This window comes from Hyperolius riggenbachi, chromosome 1 (genome assembly GCF_040937935.1).
Source record: "Hyperolius riggenbachi isolate aHypRig1 chromosome 1, aHypRig1.pri, whole genome shotgun sequence".
Lineage (NCBI taxonomy): Eukaryota > Metazoa > Chordata > Amphibia > Anura > Hyperoliidae > Hyperolius > Hyperolius riggenbachi.
The window spans coordinates 26,796,235-26,823,203 of record NC_090646.1 but is presented as its reverse complement, the minus strand read 5'-3'; the positions used below and the strand labels follow the sequence as shown (position 1 = coordinate 26,823,203).

The 26,969-nt window shown below is 46.3% G+C and overlaps 1 protein-coding gene across 1 annotated transcript in view; it reads left to right on the top strand.

Annotated features, from left to right (window-relative positions):
* The first annotated feature begins 4,395 nt into the window (after window positions 1-4,395).
* The window catches only part of LOC137537775 (vomeronasal type-2 receptor 26-like), a 24,085-nt gene continuing 1,511 nt past the window's right edge, over window positions 4,396-26,969 (top strand). The window contains exons 1-3 of the mRNA XM_068259939.1: window positions 4,396-4,599; window positions 6,776-6,994; window positions 16,721-16,844. Coding sequence (XP_068116040.1) covers window positions 4,396-4,599; window positions 6,776-6,994; window positions 16,721-16,844 — 547 coding nt within the window. The remainder of the gene's footprint in view (window positions 4,600-6,775; window positions 6,995-16,720; window positions 16,845-26,969) is intronic.

Genomic DNA, 26,969 nt, shown 5'->3' with positions numbered 1-26,969 from the left:
AGCATTGCACCAGAACTATTTGAGTTTTATTCCTCATTTCTATTGCCTGATGAAGCGGGAGATGCCCGCGAAACGTGTTGCACTTGCACTTTCTGGAGTATATAAATAATGTTTTGTTGTTTTGAATATACACAACACTCGTGTGTGTCTGCTTGGAGGAGGTAAGTCCACCTCTGCCTCTTCTCATTTTGGAAGTTTTAGAGTATTTTATCCTTTTGGCGCCTCTGTCTGTTTATACAGTTCCTGAGTCCACCCTTGGTGGAGGGGTGTTGCCCCTTATATCCTATCTACAGAGAGCAACTTCTTAATCCTAAGTGGGGACAGGTCTGTTCTCCCCACCTGATGATATAGTGGTTACCTGGACCGTAACCCATGTTTGTGAGTATAAATAGATACTTACTTGTCATATCCGTATGCCTGGACATACTACACTATATTGGGCTCTTGGTGTCTCTATTCTGTGTCTCTTTTGATATTGTTATATCACAGTTCTCTGCGTCCAGTAATTCAGGGGGTACGTACCCTGAACTCCCAAAATGCTGAGGAAGTAGATGGCTGGCTTATACAACAGGACACCCCATCTTATGCTGATTCCTTTAGGAATCTTGCTGTACCATCCTCCTCCAGCTCTGATTCGGCCACCCCACGACTTACCCCTCACCCCAATACCACCAACACCACCAACACCACCACCACCACAATGTCAGCTGCTTCACTTGATGTATCAGAGGAGTTATTTATACAACAGTTTGATGAAATTAGCGATCCACAACCATTATTTTCAGAGGATGGAGATAAGGATGTTACACCTGATATGTCTCCGTCAGGCAACATTACACACATAGACGTAAGGTGTCATGATGATGATGTACCCACTGCTGCTTCCTTTTGTGAATTGTCAGAAACAAGTGAAGCAGTTGATGATTATGATGTGTCCATGGATGTGATGTGGGTACTCGCAAGAAGCGATGAAAAGGGGGACAGTTCAGATTGGGAGACAGACAGGAGGATGAGACAAGTTGGAAGCAGGGGAAGCTCAAACTCATCACAAGGAGATAGTGGCACTGGCAAGCAGCACTTGGAATCAGTCAGCCAACATGCCGACTTCTGCTGTTACCACCACCAGAATGCCGTCATCCCAAAGCTCACCAGTGTGCCTTTTTTTTGTATGTGTGTGCTTCTGACAACAGCAATGCCATTTGCAAGCTGTGCCATAAGATTCTGAGTCAAGGGAAGGCCACTTCCCCCCTAGGTACAACTGTTTTGCGAAGGCACCTGATCTCCTGTCACGAACGACAATGGGGAGCAACACATGAGAATAAGCAGCACACAAAGTCAAAGCCACCCTCCTCCTGGCCCAGCTTCTTCAGCCACGCCAACCTCTGCTGTCCTTGTCCATTCTCAACCACCCTCCACTCCGCCTCTCACCTTGAGAAGTTCCTGCTCATCTGCCCACAGCTAGGAGTATGTGAAGGAAATATTTGAACATAAGAAGCCGATGTCTCCGAGTCACCCCCTTTCCTGGCCTCTGACAGCTGGCTTGTCAGAACTCTTAGCGCACCAGCTGTTACCATACAAGCTAGTGGACTCTGAGGCCTTAATTTTTTAAAAAAAAAATTTTGCATTTGGGACACTGCAGTAGAAGGTATCCAGCAGGAATGTCTCCAAAAAGGCAATACCAAACCTGTACCGTGATGTGCAGAGGCAAGTCAACGCATCCCTGGCTTACACTGTTGGTGCAAGGGTCCATCTGACCACTGATACCTGGTCTGCAAAGCACGGTCAGGGCGGGTATATCATCTACACTGCATATTGCACATTGGGTAAACCTGCTAATGGCTGGGAAGCATGAAATGTGTGGCTCTGCAGTGGAATTGGTGACACCACCAGGAATTGCATGCATGCCTGCTGCCACCTCCTCTTCTCCTCCTCTTACTCCTCCTCCATCCTCTTCATTATTGTCCTCGGCTGAGTCCTCCTCTGCTGCTGCTGCACCCTCCTCCACAACTGCATACCCCAGCTCCCCAGAGCCTATTACACATCCCAGTTACGATGATGTCACACCTTCTTGGGGATAACTTGTCTGAAAGCTGAGAGACACACCAGACAAGCACTCCTGTGTGCTCTGAATTCACAGGTGGATCAGTGGCTGATCCAGCACCAACTGGAGATTGGCAAAGTGGTGTGTGACAATGGAAGCAATCTGTTGGCAGCATTGAATTTGGGCAAGTTATGTGGCTTGCATGGCAAATGTTCACAATCTTGTTGTACAACGCTTGGTGTCTAAGTACCCAGGTTTTCAGGACATCCTCAGGCAGTCCAGAAAGGTATGTAGCCACTTCAGATGTTCATACATGGCCACGGCATGCCTTGTGTGTGCTTCAGCAGTGAAACAACCTGCCGGGGGAGGGGGAGGGCTTGATTTGCGACAGCACAACACTCTGGAATTCCATCCTCTTGATGTTTTAACACCTGCTCCAACAAGAACGAGCCATTAACGAGTATCTTTATGACCTGGGTGCTAGGGGACAGGCTCTGCGGAGCTGGGGATTTGTTTGCCCCATTACTGGACACTCAAGCATAATGCCTGCAGGCTCATGCATCCTTTTGAGGAGGTGACAAACCTGGTCAGTTGTACTGAAAGCACCATTAGTGACCCCATACCATATGCTTTCTTCTTGGAGCGTGCCCTGTGAAGAGTGCTTGATCAGGCCGCAGATCAGTGATTCAGGCAATGCTTCTTGGGGAAAGCAAACCCAAACTGGTGTATTTTTATATAGGGCAACACAGCTGTAGCCAACACCTCCAATCTCATCTCATTGATTGGACTCCACCTGGCCGACACCTCACTCCAATTAGCTCTTGGAGATGTCATTAGTCTAGGGGTTTATATACCTTTTCCACCCGCACTGTGAATGTTTACATGGTGTGTTCAATAAAAACATGTAATTATTTGTGTGGTACTCATTTAATATTAAACACTAGAGGTCCAATAGGACCACCCCTATAGGTACTGTATAAAAGAAAAGTTTCTTTATTATTAAAAAAAAGGGAATACGCTTTAAAAATAGAGGAACTACGTCAGTCTAAATGCCTCTACATATACATGAGTATATCAATCCTGTGCTGATTTACACTGTTATTATACTTTTAATGCAGTGTGTCATTATTTATCCTCCTCCACTCTCTATTGGCAATAGGAGTGAGGTGTAGCTAGCCCTTAATACACAAATGCAAATAAACAGTGGACAGTCTAAGGGATCGCTGTGTGTGTCTCCAGCGTCCCAGTCACTGCTATTAACAAACTCACAGCACAGAAAAGGAGCAGGGGCAAACCAGGGAATTTCAAGGGGAGGGGGTTCCTGACAAGTCTCCCTCAGCCTTGCACAATACAGTATAATAAAATGATAGGACATCATGCTGGGTACACATAATGCAATTTCCTGTCCCACCGACAACAGGATCGATCAGGAGCAGTTTGTGTAACGATAAGTGTCAGCACGCAGAGAGAATCTGATTATTGGCGATCTGCAGTATCGCCAATAATGCAGATATATACCTGATTATTTATGATCTGCAGAATCACTGATAATACAGATATATTGCTAACCTCTGGACACCCAGCACAAGAAATACAATAAAGACAGTAATATATCACAGAAGTGTGGAAATATCCACCACACGGCAATTCCTCAGAGGTGTGGTTACCTCTGAATGGGAACCCCGTGAGTGAGATCCTCTAACCAGGCTGAGTGAGGAATCTTGACCCCAAGCAGTAATTGTCTGCTTGGGGCAGGCGTCTCAGAGAGGCAAGCCTCAGAGATAACCCTCCAGTGGGAGACGTTCCACTGAAGGGAGAAAGGTCAGACAGGCAAGGGTTCAGCAACAGAGATGGCGGCAGCAGTACAGGAGCGGAAGGCAGAAGAGTAATCGGTAATCAAGCAGAGGTCGGCAACAAGAATCAGATAGGCAGAGGTACAATTGCGTAGAGAGAGAGAGTAGTCAAGGATAGCCGGAGTCAAACACAGATACAATATCAAATACAATCCTAACTAAGGTGTGAAATCCTTAGTATCAACACCAGGGCACTGAACTAAGGTCTGAGCGCCAACACAGAAGTGTATTCACGACAGCAGACAAGGAGCAACTGAAGAAAGGCTCCTTATATGCTGGGAGCGCATCTGCAGCGCCACCCAGCCGCCCATCCAATCACAAGGGCTCCTGCGATCAGCTGACTGGAGAGTCAGCTGACCCTCCTATGTAGGAGGTAAACCTCCTGCCTCCTTGCGCGCACGCGCGTGACCTCTCTGCCTCTGTGCACCAGAGAGGCCAGGCCCAGGGTCCATGCGCGAACGCGTACTGAAGACCGCCGGCTGCACCACCGGACCCGCCGCCATGTCGCCAGCCGCGGCGGCGGTGTCCCCACCAACCCGTGCCAGCAGTTCCACGTGTGAAGCGGAACTCGCTGGCTGGGAAGCGGAGACCGCCGCCATGTTGCCCCGCGTGGCGGCGTCTCTGTGGATTCTCACAGTTTGGATACAGATAATAATGAGGACAGCCGACATTGCTAATGAAGGGGAAAGTGAAGCATTCACCGAGGTACACACACCATAAACAATATGTGTCAGGATCTCTCCTGTAGCATGTTCTGTCGCTTGCAGTGGAGCTGCAACTGAGCATTTGGTTGTGCATTCGCAGTAAGTCTTATCATCATGTACAATCACTCTGCAGTTCAGAGCAGTTTAGGATGCTGTCAGGATTCCTCCTATGGTTTGCTGCAGTTGAGCTGCAGCCAGATAGCCCTGGATTTCCTACATGCATGTTATTGCATAGTACTGCATGCATTTGCTATGATAGTCTTTCAGCTAGCAAATGGTAATCAAGTCAGCTCAGGATTGAATGATTACCATTCCGCTGTGTGGAAATTTGCATACCTGCATCCATTGGCTGATGCCGGCATAAAAGTCTGCCTCCCATTTCAGACTCTGCCCGACATAGTGGTAAGTATGCTGGTCTGCTGGGCACCTTGTTACTCTGTATAGTTCTATTATTGTAGTTCAATGCGACCGTATTACTTGTGCTTTAGCTAGTTTCTTGATAAATATATATGCAGACTTGCTAATATATATTTATCCGTTACTTGAGGCGCTTGTTATTTTTCTGTATTATTGTGTATTGCCTTGTTTTCATGTCTGATGGACATTTGCTGCATCCGCGGTGGGTCAGTGAAGTCTACTATCCTGATAGCTTGGATTCTACCATCACCACGTTAGTGACTGGTAGTATTCCTGCTACTCTAGTTTCCGGGAATGTAACTATAGGCAGCAGTAGCTATTAGTTAGATTCTTTCCTGTAGTCTTGCCTGCGTAGATGCTTTCTGGTGACTGGTTGTTAACCTGCTTGCTCTGCATCTGTGGACATGACTGTGAGCTGCGGTTGCTACTAGTTACACTCCAATCTATAGTTCTGTCTTGTACCTGTCTGAATGCTTTCTGTCACTAGGGCATCACTTAGTCTTGGAAGCGTTCCGTCTGTCTGTGCGTTCTTTGTCTGGTTACTCAGACCATAGGCAGTGCAACATTGCACTGCGCTGCCATTGTGTCTATTTGTAGTGATATCGGAAGCCCAGAGCTGCAGTTGTTCTGGGCAGCCTGTGTTGCCTCTTTCATTATCCAGCTACTTAGCCTTGTTGTGCTGGGTGGTCAGAAAGTATGCCCCCCCAGCATTACAATATGCCAGCTGGGCCTATTCGCTCATTGTCAGAGCGTGGGCCAATATAATTGTGTGTTGTAAATATATAGCAGCGCCGAATGTTTCACTGTAGTGGTTTCCTGCATATGGCAGAGGGTGGATGCATGTCTCTATACTTTCCCCCCGGGGGTCCATGTAATCGGAGAGCCATAAGTATTGCCCCCAATCTATTATACAAATCGTCACTGGGGACTTAAGGAGACACTCCATATAAACAGAAAAATAGGAGTGTGTGGTGGGGAGGAGGGGTAAACATGAGGAGGTAGGAGGGGGAGGGAGGTTGTGGGCATGCAAACTCTTAGCCAATGAAAGCAGCTCTCGACAGGCAGCATCAGCCACGGGTTCTTGCAGCTGGACTGACACTGTCACAAATAACAATGTCAGGACTTCTAATAATGGCAGAAGAGCACTCTAGCTGGACTGTAAGACCCACAAATAATTCCCAAGTTTATAGGGACTAATAAGGAGTACTCATCCAAATCAGTGAGGATAGAAGGAGTACAACACATATATGGCAAATCGATTGGCCCCTCCACATCATTGGGGAATTAAAGGAAGGCTAAATTGAAATCTTCATTAAGGCTTTTTTTGGGGCCAAGGTTTCAAGTCAGAAAATCCATTGGGATTCCAATTGGTGAGTTTTTTTTTTTTTTATCAAAATAGAGTTAGGCACCATCATAGGGGGCTTAATGTTAGGAACAAGTGGGGGGAGTTGGGGTTAGGCAGTGGACAAGGGAGAGTTCTGTGTAAGAGTAGGGTTAGGTCATAGCAAAATATCAGTTAAGATTACCAATATTTTACTGTCAGAATTTAGTGGTAGAATATCTGTAATTTTTTGAATATTCTACTAGAGGCCTTTTTACCAGGCAACTATTTTTACATGTATGCGCCAAGGGTAGCATGTTGCCATCTCTTACATGGGGAAACTTCTTTTTAGAAACAACATTTCTCAATGTGGCTCTGTATAGAACATTCAGCATGGAGAGCATCTGCCTTATATGTTTGTTTTTGTTTTTATTAAAAGTTACAAAAGTATGTGAGAGCCAACAAGGAAACCAGAACTTACAACGAGGATGGAGAGTTGTCTTCTCCACTCATCGTATCAAGCTTGACGTTCCACAAAAGTCCAGATGGCCAATTAGAACCTATAAGAACCTCAACTGCTGGAACTTTTACTGAAACCTCAACAGGAGAAATGACTTTCCACATAAATCCTGAAGCTATAACTTGGAAAAATGGTGTGGTAAGTTGTTCCCTATTGTGGTGGTTTGTATAAAAATAAGGTTATATAACCAGATGCAATATGAAACAGAGTAAATAATGCCAGCAACATAATTCCTGTAAAAATGGAATGAAAGAAGATTACAACGCAGTACAGTACAACACAACAGCTTGGTTAGACTTGTACAGTACATAAATAAGTAGCAAAGCAGCATGCAATAAGTCCTAGGAATTACACTTCTCTGTGTTGGTAGTACAATACAACTAGTTAACCGCTCAAGGACCATGGGCTTAAACCCTCCTAATGACCAGGCCATTTTTTACAAAATAGGCCACTGCAGCGTTAAGGCTTAGCTGCATGGCCGTACAACTCATGACAGCCGATCACTTCTGAGAGGGCCAGGGGGACAGCCATGTCACACGGCTGTCCCCAGTACTGCGCTACTGTAGATTGAAGTGCTGTACATGGTAAATAGATGGCGTTTTCCCCGTCTAAAGGTCTCCTAGTGGCGATCGCTGCTGGGAGACTGATGACGGAGATGCAAATCTGCTTGGTGCTATCTCCTGCAAATCCCCGCCCAAGAGCTGTATGCTGATCGGTGTTAGGCGGTCCTGGGGCTGCTGCTGTGGTCACACCCATCGGTGTGATGCGGTCGGCTAGTAGTTAATAGACAATGTGAACCTGCAGTAGTAATACAGTACCCACCTAGTTGTACACACAGTTTTACCTAAGTTACTCAGCACTGAAGGAATGCTATGGACAGTTTATCTTAGTGCTAAGTGTGGTACAGCTAGCAACTAACAAGCTGGACACTGGAGGACAACAAGTACCTCTCTGTGCACACAGTTTTAACGGTATCTGGAAAAAATGGGCACTGGCCGCTAGTGGACGAAAAGGGCGCCGCCATAGACTCTAATGCAATTATTGTTAATAGTGCGAAAACAGCAGAATAAAGGGTGCTTGATTAATATCAAGACATTTTTAAATCAGGATGATACCATTTATTGGTTAACTAAAAAGAATAAGAATAAGCAAGCTTTCAGCCTTGCAGCCTTCGTTGGGCTTACATCCTGCTGCAGCATGAAGATGAGGCAAGTTAGGTTCGCTCAAATGCATAGCATGGGCTCACAGTAATGCAGGTGCATGATCAGGTAGGACACAAAAGGAGGAAGACCCTGTCCAAACGCTTACAATCTAGAGGGAGAGGTAAGGACACGAACGGTAGGGGACCAGAGTTCAGCTGTAGGTTTAGAGCACTTGTGAGGGGTAGTAGGCCAGAGTGAAAAGGGGAGTTTTGAGGGCCTTCTTGAAGATGTTGAAGGGGGGGCTGCCCTAATGGGTGGAGGTAGTGAGTTACATAGTGTTGGGGCAGCTCTTGTCCTGGAGGCGTGCATGGGACTGGGTGATGTGGGGGGGGGGGGAGGGAGTGAGCGGCTTGGTGTGTACCTCTGAGTAAGATTGGAAATGTAGGTTGGACAGGTTTTGTGGACAGATTTGTAGGTCAGACACAGTATCTTGAATCTGATTCTGGACTGGATAGGAAGCCAGTGGAGGGATTCATGGAGGGGAGCCGCCCTGGTGGAGCGATGGGAGGAGTGGATAATTCTGGCTGCCACATTCATGATGAACTGCAGCGGGGCAATTTGGGTCATAGAGAGACCAGACAGAAGGGCATTATGTACAGATTATATGTTATCAAACATATTATCGTTTCTATGTGGCAGTGGCAGGAGAGTGTAATGGTTAAGGGCTCTACCTCTGACATAGGAGACCAGGGTTCAATTCTCGGCTCTGCCTGTTCAGTAAGCCAGCACCTATTCAGCAAGAGACCTTGGGCAAGTCTCCCTAACACTGATAGTGCCTATAGAGCGTGTCCTAGTGGCTGCAGCTCTGGCGCTTTGAGTCCGTCAGGAGAAAAGCGCAATATAAATGTTCTGTGTTTGTTTGTTCTATGTGTAAAAGGGTGTTTCTGCAGTAGGGGTGGGTAGAGTTAGCCACCACACCAGGGGCGGTTAGGGTTAGGCACCACCACGGGAGAGTTCTGTGTGAGAGTAGGGTTGGGTTTAGCTGTATTGTTGAATTACGTAACAATTTTTAATGTTAATGCATTTCCGTTATTATCTCCCATCTTTTTTAGAATGGTATTTATCGTTAACTAAGTTCAACAATGTTTATAGTTATTAAGATTTTGTTATCCACCGGCGCCATTTCATTATCCATTATTATTTCTGGCGCCCTTTTTTCATGCACGCATTTTACCTATGTACATTTGTACTGAATATATCCTATAGCTGATAGTTTCCCTTGGGAGCTGGCAATACAGCTTAACTATAGACTTCTACCTATTCATTTTAGCACACAATAAATCCTATTGATGACAGTTCTGCACACAAAACACTCTATCAGGGGGGCGTGGCCGGCACGCAGCGTGGATGGCTGCTTAGAGAGGGAGCTCCTCATCTCAGCCTGACAAAGCATCTTTTACAGCATGGCCAGCGAGGATTTTTCCCCACCAACCGATATGGGAGAGGAGATGGAGGCCTCCAGCACCCGTCAGCCGCAGACCCAGCGTGTGAAACGGATCCTCGACATGTTTGGCCGGAGGAGGCCTAGATCACACGAGGAGCAAGATGGCGCCGGTTCTCCGGGAACGCATAAGTCCGCATTGCCTGTCCGCGTCACAAACGCATCCCATTCACTTAAACTGGCAGCAAGCGAACGGAATTCCGCATCAAACTCCGCATCCAGCCGAGGTAATGCTACAAAGCCATCTGCATCCCAGGCTTCTAACAATGCCCTGCCTCCTAGCCCAGCAGCATCAGATGTCTCTGATCTGGAGGCCCCCTCTCCCACCTTCCTCAGCCCTGCTAAATCTAAGCCCAGGCTTTGGGCCCTGCTGACCTAAACATGGTAGCCTTTCCACAGCAAGTCCCTGTTTCAGACCTTCCTTCTACGCTTGCTGATACTCCTGTTACAGACCAGCCAATTGATCGAGCTTTCCTCAAAGACTTGATTATTGCTCTGGAAACTTCCATTTCTAGCAAAGTGCTGTCTATTACAAACTCTCTGCAGCATTCTTTGGATTCCCTGGGACAACGCACTTCTGACAATGAGGATAGCATTGCTTTATTGATAGACGAGCATAATAATACTGTCACGGAAATTGAGCGACTTGATACACACAACGAGGACACTCAGCTTAAGATAGCAGATCTAGAAGATCGCACCCGACGATGTAACCTCAAATTCCGGGGAATTGACGAATCGGTAAACAACTCTCAGTTGAAAGATTTCCTTGTTGACATGGTGAGATCTGAGGTTCCTCAGTTTTCCAGCGTGGAATATACAATCGCCCGTGCTCACAGACTGCCCAAACCTGCCTACCTGCCAGACAAAGTACCCAGAGATGCTATAGCATGTTTCCAATTTTACCATGTCAAAGATACTTGTTCATCCTACATAAGACAACACAAGAAACTCCCGGACCCTTACAGCGAAATCAAGGTTTTTACCGATCTGTCTCAGTTCACACTGCAGAAGCGCAGATCCCTTGCCCCTTTAATAGCCTTTCTGAGAGAGCAACAGCTAGCTTACAAATGGGGTTTCCCCACTAAGCTTCTTTTTCCCCATGGCAGTAAAGTCCACCCCATTTCCTCACTGGAACAAGGTGTTTCCTTTTTGCATTCCATAGGCCAGCAGGTCTCCCTGGCCCAACTAGAAACTCATCGAAAGCAACCTCTCCATAATCTTCCTCGCACCTGGCGCACCAAAACCTGAAAGGCTGGGATGCGATCCCCCTTCTTTGTGCCAACCTTTTGGTTCTGTGCTATTTTCCATCTCAAGCTAGGTTGCTTGTCTGATACCTCCCCCTCTCAGTGTGTTCCTGGTTATGCCACTGAGAGTTCCTGGGCCCTATAGTGTTGGGGCAGTGTGGAGTGATCACCCAGTGATTTTGAACTGTTTGATTATTATGCTTGCTATGTTCTATGGTTTATGCAAATTCTTTTTCTGTTGTTTTTACTGTACTTTCACCCGTAGTCGAGTTTACCTCGCCTTTGCAAGAATCCTGTATATAGTGTTTTCTACTTTAAGTTCCTTATCTGACAATTTGATGCCTATAGATACAACCTTACTATGCCTAGGTCATTTAACTTAGTCACACACAATGTCCAGGGGTTAAACGAGCCATTTAAACGCAGAAAAGCTTTTCAGCATTATCAGAGCCTTAAAGCTCTCTTTCTTCAAGAGACTCATTTTGTCCAGTCCAAGGCACCCACTTTTCTACACAGGTCATATCAAAGAGCATATTATGCCTCATTTACTAAAAAAGCCAGGGGAGTGGCCTTAGTTTTCCATAACTCAGTCTCATTTACTCTTATCGATTCCTATGTGGACCCGGAGGGTAGGATTTTAATACTTAAGGGTATCCTGGAAGGGAAATCAGTTACGCTGATCAATTGTTACGCTCCTAATGCCTCTAAAACTGCTTTTGTTCAACTTTTGTCCTCTCAGTTAGATAGACTGTCATCATCACATCTGATTATATCAGGAGACTTCAATGCAGTAGCTAATCCTCATTTAGATAGATCGATTCACACACCATTTGCCCAAACATTCCCGAGAAGACTCACTAGATTTCTTTCAAGATCCAGTGTCGTTGATATATGGAGAGCACATAACATTGGATGCAGGCAATATACTTTTTTTCACACCCCCGACAGTCCTATGCCCAGCTAGATTACATTTACTTATCTCCAATACTTGCCTCCAACTCCTCCTACTCAGACATTATCACATGCAGCTGGTCTGACCATCATATGGTTCAGTCCTCGCTGGTAGGTTTCGGACTTCCCTTCAATCCTAGCAACTGGAGACTTAATGACTCTTTATTGGCAGAAGAATCGGATAGATTGGCTGTGTTGGGCGAGTTGGAGGAGTATTTTTTCTTTAACAACGATGACATTACCTCACCTATCCTTAGATGGGCAGCCCACAAACCGGTTATAAGAGGCGTTCTTATAAGGCGGCTCGGACAAAACGGCTTAGATCACAAAAGATTCTTACTTTATCATCGGAACTTGACTTGCTCTATAAACGTCACTTTAGATCCATAACCAGTGATGTTCTACATGAGATAAATCTAAAATGAACTGAACTAAATTCTTTATTAGATAGCTCTCATGCTAAGGCATTGAAGTTTTCTAAGGCTAAATTCTTACTGAGAGGCAACAATCCTTCTACTCAATTTGCTCGTAAACTTAATCAATATTATAAAACCCCCCCCCCCCCCCCCCCCCATGTCTACCAATTGAAAGGTTCTAGAGGCATAGAGGAAGTTCTACCTTCCAAGGTTCTAAAAATTTTCGAAAATTATTATCGAAACCTTATGGGCACAGAAATCTCATCCAATGTTGCTGAACTTAAATCATGGTTGAACACTATTCATTTACCTACTCTGACAGCTGAGCAACTAAGTTTCCTTAATGCCCCGATTACAACTATAGAAGTTTTGGCTTACATTAAATCTCTTAGGTCCTCCACCGCTCCGGGTCCAGATGGGTTCTCTCCCTTGTATTATAAGAAGTTTGCCAATATTTTATCGCTTCCTTTAACCTCTACGTTCAACGCCATACTCAAAGGTGACAAACTCCCGGCCGAAATGCTTATGGCCAACATGACTCTGATCCCTAAACCTGATGCTGACCACTCTTCTCCTGCAGGCTATCGACCTATCTCTATTCTTAATAACGACATTAAACTATTTGCAAAAATTTTGGCTCTTAGACTGGGCTTTATGGTGGGTGACCTTGTCGATCCTACTCAAACAGGGTTTATCCCTGGCAGACAAGGCTCTGATAATGTTAGACGGTTAGCTAATATTCTTCAAGATGCTGAACTTAAGAAGTCCAGATTTTTAATGCTAGGTCTTGATATTAGTAAGGCATTTGATTTGGTGGAATGGCAATATTTAACTACTGCTTTAGAGGGCTTTGGCCTGTCTGGCCCTATAATTACTGCTGTTTCAGCTTTGTACGATTCCCCGTCCACTGTCATACGCATCCCTGGAGCTTCTTCTGCTCCTATTCATCTCCAACGGGGCACCCGCCAGGGATGCCCTCTCTCCCCACTACTATTTGCACTCGCGTTAGAGCCTCTAGCGGTGGCGATTAGACAACACCCTGATATACATGGGTATGGTACAGACAATGTGAAATTGACTCTATATGCTGATGACGCTCTCCTGTTCTTGACCAGACTTTTGACGTCTTTACCTAATTTGTTTCAGTTGTTAGATTGCTTTGCCAATTTCTCAGGTTTAAAGGTTAACCCATCCAAGACTACAGCCCTTCCGCTTAATTTATATCCTCAAACGATCAATTGGTTAGACTCAAATTACGGTTTTAAATGGAGTAGATCCAAGTTTAAATACTTGGGAATCTTTCTCACACCTTGTTATGGGGATCTGTATGGTGTCAAATTCACACATGTGACTAATACCATTACTCAACTTTTGAAATCTTGGTCTTCATATCGGGTCTCATGGCTCGGAAGATGCGTGGCATGCAAAATGATTATTCTTCCTAAATTCTTATACCAGTTCTGTATGCTTCCAATAACTTTAGCTAAAAAAGCCTTGTCTAAATTACAATCTCAAATTAACAAATTTGTTTGGGATGGCAAACCAGCGAGAATTCGAGCACAAGTCCTTTACAGACCCCCCCCCCCCTACAAGGTGGCATTGGATTACCTAGTTTATGGCATTACTATCTAGCTTCCAAACTCAATCAAATTTTAGATTGGGGCATAGCTTCTAACCCTCCTGTCTGGTATCGACTCGAGTCTACCTCAATTTTTCCATTTAATTTATCCTCATTAGTTACAGTCTTATCTAAAAGAGATATTGCAGTCCTCAATGGCAAGAACAGGATTGTGTCATCATTAGCCAGGTTGTGGATTTCAGTGGCCACTCCATACAAACTCATGACCTTTCCCTGCTCCAGGATTTCTATTTTCGGTAATCCCCGATTCGTTCCTGCCTTTAGGAGCCCACAGATGTTTTCCTGGTGGAGAGATAAAGGCCTTTTTACGGCGACCAAATTTTGGATCAGGGATGTCTCAGTCACATTTAATATGCTTCGATTTGGACAAGAGGCTTCCCTGGAGGAGGCATTCAGATTCTGTCAAATTAAACATTATTTCTCATCCATTTTTCCCTCATTCCCAGTGTATGACCCTACGATGTTCGAATCACTATATTTCTAATTTTCCCGACGCAAGGGCCTAATCTCTTTATTGTATGCTTTGCTGCTTGGTCATGAGGATAAAGTAAAACTGCCATACATGAGGGCCTGAGAGCAGGATCTGGGAATCCAGATAGACCGCACTGATTGGTCTCTTATTTGGACCGCTGTCTCTGGGGTAGTCAAATCAAACATGGTAAAAGATACTGCAATCAAGCTCATGTGTCGATGGTATTACACCCCAACTAAAATTCATAAAATCTATCCCTCAGCCCCCTCGACTTGTTTTCGAGGTTGCATTATGGAAGGAACACTGATGCATGTTTTTTTGGGAGTGCCCCATTGCACAGCGTTTTTGGGATTCTTGGAAAACTTTGATACAGGAGGTGTTTGGCTTTCCAGGTTTTCTTGGCTGCTCCCCAGACCCTCTTGTACATATCCAACGACGATGTTCCAGGCAGACTCAGATCCCTATATAGATATATGCTGCTGGCCGCTCACTGGTCAATTGCCTTCAAATGGAAATCCTCTGATCTAGAGTTAGCACTGGTTATTCAGCGTCTAGACCTAATGATGTTGATGGACCGTGTGTATTACTACAGTATTGAGAATATGTCGAGATTTTACCTTATCTGGGATATTTGGAAGGCATACAGGCGACTTTAGATTCCCCTGGACATTAGTGTGTATAGCTTATCTGGTAGTACTCAGACCTTTTGATACTCAGGACTCTTGTATTTTGTTATACTAGATAGTTTCTTTCCTTCTATCTTTTCTTTTCTCTTTTTCCTCTAAGTTTCCCCTCTTTTCCACTACAAATAGTAAAGAGAGCACTATGATATCATCACAGAGACTCAAGATATGGACTGATCCCTGGGATCTCAGCCGGAGGTACTCTTGTGCCCCATTTTCCAGGTTGAGCGGTCCAGCTCTCTGGACTATGCTCTTAGGCCATCTTTTGCATATGTTAGTAACATATCTATATTAGCATATTACCTTTTTGTGTTCACATTTGTCAATTGCAATTGATATGTTATTTGTCTTGCTACTTCAAGCACTTTTGTATTTGATAATTTGTTCAATAAAGCTTTTTAATAGACAAAAAAAAAAAGCCCTCCTACTAAAAAAAAAAAAACACTCTATCAATCACAGTTCGAACTCTGTATAAATAGACCTAATTGCCAGCAAATTTGTTTAGCAGACACTAGAAATGGTTAGAAATGCTGATTTCCAATTCTGCAGAAATTTTGATTTTGGTGAATGCCTATATCCGATTCCAAAGATTTCCAATCGTTTTCTGATTTCCAAGTTCTGATTTCCAGTAGTGTTTTTTTGGGTCATTTTTTGCATTCTCTGATTGGCCAAATACTTCCAAGTTGACTCTGCAATCTCTGATTGGTCCTACGCTTCTGAGTTCTGTGATTGGTCATAGAAGCCGTCGGTCTTTCTAACGGGGACTTAGATCAATAAATGGGAACTACGTACCCATTCATTGATCTTCGGGCTAATGGACAGCAGTATGGGAGCACACGGACGTGTGCGTGATCAGCCGTGGGAGCGTGCAGCATTGCGGAAGCAGCCTTTTGGACGTAGCAGCTATGTCCAAAAGGCTGAAATGGTTGAAGAGGTACTGCAGTGAAAATAATGTAATGAAAAAATGTGCATAACTTTTAAACTAATTATTTAGAAATGATTTAGTCAGTGTTTGCCCATTGTAAAATCTTTCCTCTCCCTGATTTACAATCTGACATTTATCACATGGTGACATTTTTACTGCTGGAAGGTGACATCGGTGGAAGGAGATGCTGCTTGTTTGGCAGATGGAAACAGCTGTTATTTCCCACAATGCAACAAGGCTCCCACAGTGTGATGTCAGCAACATGGTCCTGACATCACAATGTGGGAGGGGTTTAACCAGAATATAAGCCATACAGAGCCTCCTGAATCTGTTTGAGAAAAGGTAAATATTTCTCGTGGGAAAGGGGATAACAGCTACTGATTGGGATGAAGTTCAATCCTTGATCACAGTTCCTCTTTAACTTACCTAGGGCTTATACCAGGCCCTGCAGACGTCCTGTACCTGCACCATCACAAAGCAATCCTCCAGTTCCCCACAGCTCCCTACTTTTGTTTTGATGCACGGCCCGGTTTGCGTGCTTCCTGACTGTACTACCATGGACGGGTGTGCAGAAAAATCTCTACTGTGCATGCGCAGAACGCTCCTGGCGACAGAAGCATAATTGAGGATGTGCGCGGCAGCGCATGCAGTGTGGTTGTCTACTCACCAGTCTTCTGGGCGGAAGAGGTTCACTGCGGGGGGACGGGAGGTTCGCTTAGTGACGGCGCGGGCACATGATGTCTGCAGGTGGCTGGTAGAAGCCAGAGATAAGTTAAACTCTTTTTTATTTATCAGTTCAGGTTCCCTTTAATGTTCATATTGTAGTGTTAAATGACACATAAACAAAACAAATATGATTATAAAACCCCTCTGTATATTTCCTGTAAGGTCCCGGTATCCCGATGCAATGACAAGTGTTCTCCGGGGTTCAGAAAAGCTCCTGGCATTAGTCGTCATGTGTGCTGCTATGAGTGTTTACCGTGTGCAGAGGGAGAAATATCCAATGTCACAGGTGAGAGGTTCTTACTCACACAGTATTATTATTATTACTAGCCGACCCGCGGCGTACCATACGCCGCATAAGGGGGTAGAGGGCAGGAAGGGGGTATTGGGCACAGCGGCGGGGAGGGGGGTCAGACCCCCCCTCAACTGGGTCTCTCATGTGTGCTCCCCCTCCAGCTTAAGCTCAGCAGGAACCCCCCCCTCCCCCTCCTGCTTAAGCACAGTAGCAGCTGCCACTATTAGTAAGAGGCAGCGGGCGGAGATGCCTCACCTCTTCCGTGTTCCACTGTTGTCACTTCCTGTAATGCCACCCACTGTATTGGTGTAATTTGCCGTTTTAAAACAGAAGGAACTCTGTAATAATTCAGCTGTAAGTGAACATTTGTGGTTACCCACAATGCACTGTTGCTAAATATGCCAATTATTATTTTCACCCTTAATAACCCAAGCAAGCATCCAGATCCACTGGTGTATAGCAAGCCTATAGCTTTAAATTTTACACAGCCATATCAAACCCACATGTGACAGCCTGTTTCAGACTTTTGGTCTTCATCTGTACATGGCAAGGATTGATATGGCTGTATGAGATAGGGCTTGGACCAGTACAACAGAGTAACCAAGCAGCTCAGGGCGACCCAAACCACTCGGAATGTATAGGGGGATAAAAGAGACCAAAAAGACCTCCTACTAAAAAAAGCAAAGCTTGGTGTAATTTAACTTCTTAAAACAGAAGCAAGTCTGCAATAATTCAGTTACAAGTGAACATTTGTGGTTACCCACAATGCACCGCTACTAAATATGCAAATTATTCCTTTTCACCCTTGGTAAGTCAAGCAAGCCTATGGGCCTGATTCACAAAGCGGTGCAAACTGTTTAGCACGGGTGTGCTAAACAGTTAGCACGTGAAGTGCCGTTCGCGGACTTTTGCACGCGCAAAGTGCAGTGATTTGCGCGATAGCAGTCTTTTGCACGCGTAATTTGCCGCAAATCACAGCACTTTGCGCGCGCAAAACTCCGCAATCGTGCGTCTTGTGGCAAATTGCGCACGCAAAAGACAGCGATCGTGCGAATCGTGGCACTTCACGTACTAACTGTTTAGCACACCCATGCTAAACAGTTTGCACTGCTTTGTGAATCAAGCCGTATAGCTTTACATTTTAGGCCTCTTGCACACTGCACGCGATTCAGATTCCGCTTTTTAATCAGTTTTTACTTCAGATTCAGATTTGCAGTTTGCTCCCTGCACACTGCAAATCGGAATCTGAATTGGGTGTAAAAACAGATTAAAAAGTGGAATCTGAATCTGAATCGAGTGCAGTGTGCAATAGGCCTTACACAGTCATATCAAACTAACATGTGACAGCCTATTTCAGACTTTCAATCCTCATCAGTACTTGGCAGGGATTGATATGGCTGTATGAGATAGGGCTTGGACCAGTACAACAGAGTAACCAAGCAGCTCAGGGTGACCCAAACTACTCGGAATGTATATAGGAGGATAAAAGAGACCAAAAAGCCCTCCTACTAAAAAAAGCAAAGCTTGGTGTAATTTTCCTTCTTAAAACAGAAGCAAATCTGCAATAATTCAGCTATAAGTGAACATTTGTGGTTACCCACAATGCACCGCTACTAAATATGCAAATTATTCCTTTTCACCCTTGGTGAGTCAAGCAAGCCTATGGGCCTGATTCACAAAGCGGTGCAAACTGTTAAAGTTACTCTGTAACAAAAATTACGTTTTTTCTACCATCCTACAAGTTCCTAAACCTATTCTAATGTGTTGTGGCTTACTGCAGCACTTTATACTGTGACAGTCTCTGTAATAAATCAATGTATCTTTCCCCTGTCAGACTTGTCGGCCTGTGTTTGGAAGGCTGCCAACTCTTCCGTGCAGATCTGTTCCTCTATGCACACTCCAGTGTGTGTGTTATTTACATAAGCCTGCAGCTTCTCTGCTATCTTATCAGTGATAGAAGAGAGCTGGATAAAAATCCTCCTCTGTTAGGCTGTGAAAAGAGCTGGACTGTCACATACTGAGGAATTAACTACATAGGCAGAGCTGTCTGCAGGAAGCCTGTCACTTCAGTGGGTGAGAGCTGAAGGGGACAGAAGGTAAACACACACAAGTGATCTCTTGAGATTCAGAAGTAAGGCTGTATACAGCCTGCTTGTGTATGGATGTATTTTCTATGTGTGGACATACTGTACATCAACCTACTTCCTTTTTTGGTGGCCATTTTGTTTGTTTATAAACAAACTTTTTAAAACTGTTTTTGACTACTTTTAATGTGGCGGGGAGAGGCGAAATTGTGACAGAGGGTAATAGGAGATGTCCCCTAACACACTGGTATGTTTACTTTTGTGCGATTTTAACAATACAGATTCTCTTTAAGCACGGGTGTGCTAAACAGTTAGCACGTGAAGTGCCATTCGCAGACTTTTGCGCGCGCAAAGTGCCGTGATTTGCGCGATCGCGGTCTTTAGCGCGCACAAAAGTCCACGATCGCACAAATTGCGCACGCAAAAGACCGCAATAGCGTGAATCACGGCACTTTGCGCGCACAAAAGTCCACAAACAATACTTCCCGTGCTAACTGTTTAGCACACCAGTGCTAAACAGTTTGCACCACTTTGTGAAACAAGCCCTATAGCGTTAAATTTTACATAGTCATATCAAACCCACATGTGACAGCCTATTTCAGACTTTTGGTTCTCATCTGTACATGGCAGAGATTGATAGAACTGTATAAGATAGAGCTTGGGCCAGTACAACAGAGTAACCAAGCAGCTCAGGGTGACCCAAACCACTCGGAATGTGTATAGGAGGATAAAAGAGACCAAAAAGCCCTCCTACTAAAAAAAGCAAAGCTTGGTGTAATTTTCCTTCTTAAAACAGAAGCAAATCTGCAATAATTCAGCTGTAAGTGAACATTTGTGGTTACCCACAATGCACTGCTACTGAATATACAAATTATCCCTCTTTGCCCTTGGTTTGATATGACACTACTTCTTCTTCTTGCTTGGACCAGCCCCTTCTTCTTGCTTGGACCAGCCCTGGGGGCAGGACGCTACTTCTTCTTCTTGTTTGAAGGTTGAGGCACTTACTCTATTATATATATAGATTATTATTATTGTTATTATTATTATTTGTTTTTTTGTTTAAAATTTAAATTATAAGTAAAGAGATTAAAATATGTAAATTTAAACTGTATGACAAAAACAACAACAACAAAAAAAATGTCGAGGGGGAGGGGGGGGGGGGGAGTGATACTAACCTTGGTAGGGGTAAACCTCTGGATCTTAAAGGACATCCGAGGTGACATGTGACATGATGAGATAGACATGTGAATGTACAGTGCAAAGACACACACAAATAACTAGGCTGTGTTCCATTTTTTCTTTCTCTGCATGAAAGAGTTAAAAATCAGCTATACAATTGAAGATTTCTGTCTGGGTCGGGACCGAGTCGGACTATAATGTAGTCCTAACTCACAAGGAATTACAGCTATTTAACACTTTCCTGGCAGTAAATGGCATCTGAGAGAAGAAAAAAGATAAAAAGGGTCAATAGTTCACAGATTTTAGCTCTTGCCTACTTCAATGAATGTGTCATTGAGAACAGGCGATGGAACAGTAACAACTTAAAAAGTAGATTTAAATATAAAATAAAACTGTGGGATAACTAAAAAATCATTTTTTGGAAGGAGGAGGATAGATACAATTGTTTATCTCATTAGTTAATTTTCACCTCAGATGTCCTTTAAAGAGACTTCCCCCTTCCTCCCCCGTCCCGGCAATCCAACACTGGAAGCCCCCAAAACCGGAGCCAACATCCTTGCAACTCCTGCAATATTTACCAATGGACTGAGGCTGAAATAGGTGGAAATAGCCAAACTCGCTTGGGTCTGCTCTACTACGCTGGTGCAGGGGACACACGCCTGCGAGAGCGGACCCGATCAGGCTCTGCTATTTCCACCAGTGAGAACACAGCAAGCATGAATGGAACCACAAAACCCAGCAAGCCCAGCACCACAACACCAGCAAACAACACAATCCTAACTGACTACCTAATAAAAAGCTATACTAGCATATGCAGCAAATATAAAAAGATGTGTCTCACGACATAACTAGTGTTGGCGTTCAAATCCGAGTTTCCTAATTCAGAAACCCAGATTACGTTGTGCACCACACTTCAGTACCTCAGTTAGTGGAGAGGGTCATGGGTAGAGTTGGGCCGAACGGTTCGCCTGCGAACGGTTCCATGCGAACTTCAGTGGTTCGCGTTCGCGTCCCGCAGGCGAAGTTTTGCGGAAGTTCGGTTCACCCCATAATGCACATGGAGAGTCAACTTTGACCCTCTACATCACAGTCAGCAGGCCCAGTGTAGCCAATTAGGCTACACTAGCCCCTGGAGCCCCACCCCCCTTATATAAGGCAGGCAGCGGCGGCCATTACGGTCACTCGTGTGCCTGCATTAGTGAGAGTAGGGCGAGCTGCTGCAGACTGTCTCTCATAGGGAAAGCTTAGTTAGGCTTAGCTTGTTCCTGGCTGCATACCTGTTCTGTGAACCCACCACTGTATACCTGTTCTGTTCAGTGAACCCGCCACTGTATACCTGTTCTGTTCAGTGGACCCGCTACTGTATACCTGTTCTGTTCAGTGAACCCGCCACTGTATACCTGTTCTGTTCAGTGGACCCGCCACTGTATACCTGTTCTGTTCAGTGGACCCGCTACAGTATACCTGTTCTGTTCAGTGAACCCGCCACTGTATACCTGTTCTGTTCAGTGGACCCGCTACTGTATACCTGTTCTGTTCAGTAAACCCGCCACTGTATACCTGTTCTGTTCAGTGGACCCGCCACTGTATACCTGTTCTGTTCAGTGAACCCGCCACTGTATACCTGTTCTGTTCAGTGGACCCGCTACTGTATACCTGTTCTGTTCAGTGAACCTGCCACTGCATACCTGTTGTGTTCAGTGAACCCGCTACTGTATACCTGTTCTGTTCAGTGAACCCGCCACTGCATACCTGTTGTGTTCAGTGAACCCGCTACTGTATACCTGTTCTGTTCAGTGAACCCGCCACTGTATAACTGTTGTGTTCAGTGAACCCGCTACTGTATACCTGTTCTGTTCAGTGAACCCGCCACTGTATAACTGTTCTGTTCAGTGGACCCGCTACTGTATACCTGTTCTGTTCAGTGAACCTGCCACTGCATACCTGTTGTGTTCAGTGAACCCGCTACTGTATACCTGTTCTGTTCAGTGAACCCGCCACTGCATACCTGTTGTGTTCAGTGAACCCGCTACTGTATACCTGTTCTGTTAAGTGAACCCGCCACTGTATACCGGTTCTGTTCAGTGGACCCACTACTGTATACCTGTTCTGTTCAGTGACCCCTCCACATCAGTGCGCATACCTGTGCAGTTAAGTGAACCCACCTACCTACGTGAGTGCACGCAGTGTGATATACCACTCCGTGCATACCCGATATGGACAAAACAGGTAGAGGAAGAGGTAGTGCCAGAGCCAGAGGAAGGCCACCCGGCAGGTCTGCGCGAGGTCGTGTAAATGTAATTTCGTGTGGACCTGGCCCACAGTACAGTGCTCGGAAGAAGGCACGTCCCATCACCTCCCAAGATTGTCAGGACGTGGTTGAGTATTTAGCGACACAGAACACCTCATCTTGCTCAGCCTCCAGCGCTACTACTAGCACCACTTCTGCTGCATTTAACACTTCGCAAGAATTATTTAGTGGTGAAATCACTGATGCACAGCCATTGTTGTTACAGCCAGATGAATTTTCACCAGCCATATGTCTGAGTTACGCGGCAACACTATGGATGTAACGTGTGAGGAGGATGAAGGACCTACTGATGGTGCATGTTTGGATTTGTCTGAGGCAAGCGAAGCTGGGCAGGATGATTACGATGATGACGATGATAGGGATCCTCTGTATGTTCCCAATAGAGGAGATGAAGAGGGGGACAGTTCAGAGGGGGAGTCAGAGAGTAGTAGGAGGAGAGACGTTGCTGAAAGAAGCTGGGGCAGCTCTTCGTCAGAAACAGCTGGTGGCAGAGTCCGGCACCATGTATCGCCACCTATGTACAGCCAGCCAACTTGCCCTTCAGCATCAGCTGCTGAGGTCCCCATAGTGCCCACATCCCAGGGTGGCTCAGCAGTGTGGACATTTTTTAATGTGTGTGCCTCAGATCGGACCAAAGCCATCTGTTCGCTCTGCCAACAAAAATTGAGCCGTGGAAAGGCCAACACTCACGTAGGGACAAGTGCCTTACGAAGGCACCTGGAGAAAAGGCACAAACAGCAATGGGATGGCCACCTGAGCAAAAGCAGCAGCAGCACACAAAAGAAAAGTCACCCTCCTTCTCCTCTTCCTCCTTCAGGTGCATCATCTGCTTCTGCCGCTTTCTCCCTTCCACCTTCACAGGCACCCTCCTCCACTCCGCCTCTGCCCTTGAGCGCTTCCTGCTCCTCTGCCCACAGCAGCAGTCAGGTGTCAGTGAAGGAAATGTTTGAGTGGAAGAAGCCAATTTTGGCCAGTCACCCCCTTGCCCGGCGTCTGACAGCTGGCGTGGCTGAACTGTTAGCTCGCCAGCTGTTACCATACCGACTGGTGGACTCTGAGGCCTTCCGTAAATTTGTGGCCATCGGAACACCGCAGTGGAAGATGCCAGGCCGCACTTATTTTTCGAGAAAGGCCATACCCCAACTGCACCGTGAAGTTGAGAGGCAAGTGGTGTCATCTCTTGCGAAGAGCGTTGGGTCAAGGGTACACCTGACCACGGATGCCTGGTCTGCCAAGCACGGGCAGGGCCGCTACATTACGTACACAGCCCATTGGGTCAGCCTGGTGGTGAACGATGGCAAGCAGGGCGCAGCGGACCAAATTGTGACACCTCCACGGCTTGCAGGCAGGACTCCTGCCACCTCCTCTCCTCCTGCTACATGCTCTTTGCTGTCCTCCTCCTTGGCTGAGTGGCAGTTCTCCTCTCCAGCTACACAGCCCCAGCTCCGCAGGGCCTGTGCTGCATGCCAGGTACGACGGTGTCACGCAGTGTTAGACATGTCTTTTCTCAAAGCGGAGAGTCACACTGGAGCAGCTCTCCTGGCTGCTCTTAAGAAACAGGTGGATGAGTGGCTGACCCCGCACCACCTGGAGATAGGCAACGTGGTGTGCGACAACGGCAGCAATCTGCTTGCCGCTTTGCATATGGGGAAGCTGACACACATACCCTGCATGGCACATGTCATGAATCTAGTTGTTCAAAGATTTGTGGCAAAGTACCCTGGCTTAGCGGATGTCCTGAAGCAGGTCAGGAAGTTCTGTGGGCATTTGAGGCGGTCTTACACAGCCATGGCACGCTTTGCGGAAATTCAGCGGAAAAACAACATGCCGGTGAGACGCCTCATTTGCGATAGCCCGACTCGCTGGAACTCGACCCTGCTCATGTTCTCCCGCCTGCTAGAACAGAAGAAAGCCGTCACCCAGTACCTCTACAACTACAGTAGAATGAAACAGTCTGGGAAGATGGGGATGTTCTGGCCCGACAACTGGACACTGATGAAAAATGCATGCAGGCTCATGCGGCCGTTTGAGGAGGTGACCAACCTGGTGAGCCGCAGTGAGGGCACCATCAGCGACTTAATTCCCTACGCTTACTTCTTGGAGCGTGCTGTGCGTAGAGTGGCGGATGAAGCTGCGAATGAGCGTGACCAGGAACCGTTACAGCAGGAACAGGCATGGGACCAATTTTCATCAGACCCAGCTGTTTCCTCAACACCTGCGGCAGCACAGAGGGGAGAGGAGGAGGAAGAAGAGAAGTCGTGTGCAGAAGACGAGTCAGACTCAGAGGATGATGAGCAAGGTGTTTCTTTGGGGGAGGAGGAGGAGGAGGGGACGGCGGCAGGAGAACACCCGCAGCAGGCATCGCAGGGGGCTTGTGCTGCTCAACCTTCCCGTGGTATTGTTCGCGGCTGGGGGAGAAGGTTGACTTACGTGACGTCACTGAGGAAGAGCAAGAGGAGATGGAGGGTACTGGATCCGACTTTGTGCAGATGTCGTCTTTTATGCTGTCCTGCCTGTTGAGGGACCCCTGTATAAAAAACCTCAAGGGGAATGAGCTGTACTGGGTGGCCACACTACTAGACCCTCGGTACAGGCACAAAGTGGCGGACCTGTTACTAACTCGCCTGAAGGTGGAAAGGATGCAGCACATGCAGAACCAGCTGTCAACTATGCTTTACAATGCCTTTAAGGGTGATGTGACAGCACAACGCCAGCAAGGTACCACTGCCACTAATCCTCCTCCCGTGTCCACGCAGTCAAAGACAGGACGCTCCAGCGATCTCATGGTGATGTCGGACATGCGGACGTTCTTTAGTCCAACGCCTCGCCGTAGCCCTTCCGGATCCAACCTCCACCAACGCCTGGAACGGCAGGTAGCCGACTACCTGGCCTTAAGTGTGGATGTAGACACTGCTGTGAACAGCGATGAGGAACCCTTGAACTACTGGGTGCGCAGGCTTGACCTGTGGCCAGAGCTGTCCCTATTTGCCATCCAACGTCTCTCCTGCCCTGCCGAAAGCGTCCTGTCAGAAAGGACCTTCAGCGCAGCTGGAGGCATTGCCACTGAAAAGAGAAGTCACCTAAGTCACAAAAGTGTTAAGTACCTCACCTTTATCAAAATGAATGAGGCATGGATCCCGGAGGGCTGCTGCCAAGACTAAGTCAGTCCCCGCACACACAGCATCTCTGCCTGCACGCCGTGTGACTGGCTGCCTGGCCTGCCCCAAGAAGACTAAGTCGCTCCCAGTCCCTCCACACAGCATGTCTGCCTGCAGGCCGCTTGACTACCTTCTCCACCACCACCAACAGGGTCCAGGACTCCAGGCGGATTGCTGAATTTTTTAGGCCGCTGCTAGCAGCAGCCGCTGTAATAATTTTTCTGGTGCGTGTACATGACTGCCTAATTTTTCTGGCTGCACTGCGGGCAGCTGCAACAACAAAAGAAAAGGCATGTACATGCGCCCATTCCCCTTTCGTGATCATTACCTTGCCGTGGTGAAGGGGCTTGCGTATCACAATGAAGCAATGACCGGCGCCTAGATGAGTGTCTCGGGGGGCACGCAAAAGATAATAAGGTCGTTGCTTCATTGTGGTCAGACCAAATTTGATCAGCTGGACAGTAACTGTTCTGTCATTCAGCTACATCAGCCAGGCGACCATATGGGCTGTAAAGCCACCAAAACCTGCACTCTCGCCATGGTGCGCAGCAGTCCAGCACGGCCGTCACTGCACAAACAGCTGTTTGCGGTGCGTTACACGGTGAGTTTGGTGTGTCAGTGTGAAGCAGTACCTTAATTACACTACCTGATTGATGTATACACATGCAAGATGTTTTAAAGCACTTTAGGCCTGTCATTTAGCATGCAGTGTGATTTCTGCCCTTAAAACGCTGCTTTGCGTCAAATCCAGATTTTTCCCGGAGACTTTTGGCATGTATCCCACTCCGCCATGCCCCCCTCCAGGTATTAGACCCCTTGAAACATCTTTTCCATCACTTTTCTGGCCAGCATAATTTTTTTTTTTTGGCAAAGTTCGCATCCCCATTGAAATCTATTGCGGTTCGCGAACTTTAACGCGAACCGAACCTTCCGCGGAAGTTCGCGAACCCGGTTCGCGAACCTAAAATCGGAGGTTCGGCCCAACTCTAGTCATGGGGAGGTCACTCCCGTGTAGTTCAGGCTGCACTTCACAAGCCTCCTATGCTTCCTCCTTCTGGCTTAGAAGGGAGCATCAGAGTCATGAGAAGTGTGGTACTGAAGTGCGCTGTACAATGTCATCTGGGTTTACCAATAAGAAGAGCTGGATTTGAACACCAATACTAGTTACAACAGTCAGCAGAAAAATAGCAAAATCATCAGGCAATAGCAAGATTCAAACCCCAGGGAGACAGAAATCAGTAGATCTCGGGGCAGGGAAGAGTAACAGAAGCGGTATTAGCAGCAGTAGGATCAGGCTACCACAATAATCTAGTAAGGCCTGAGCCTTGGAAATGTGCCTTTAAAGGGAGCCTGAGATGTTGGGTATAGAAAAATTATACATTCCTGG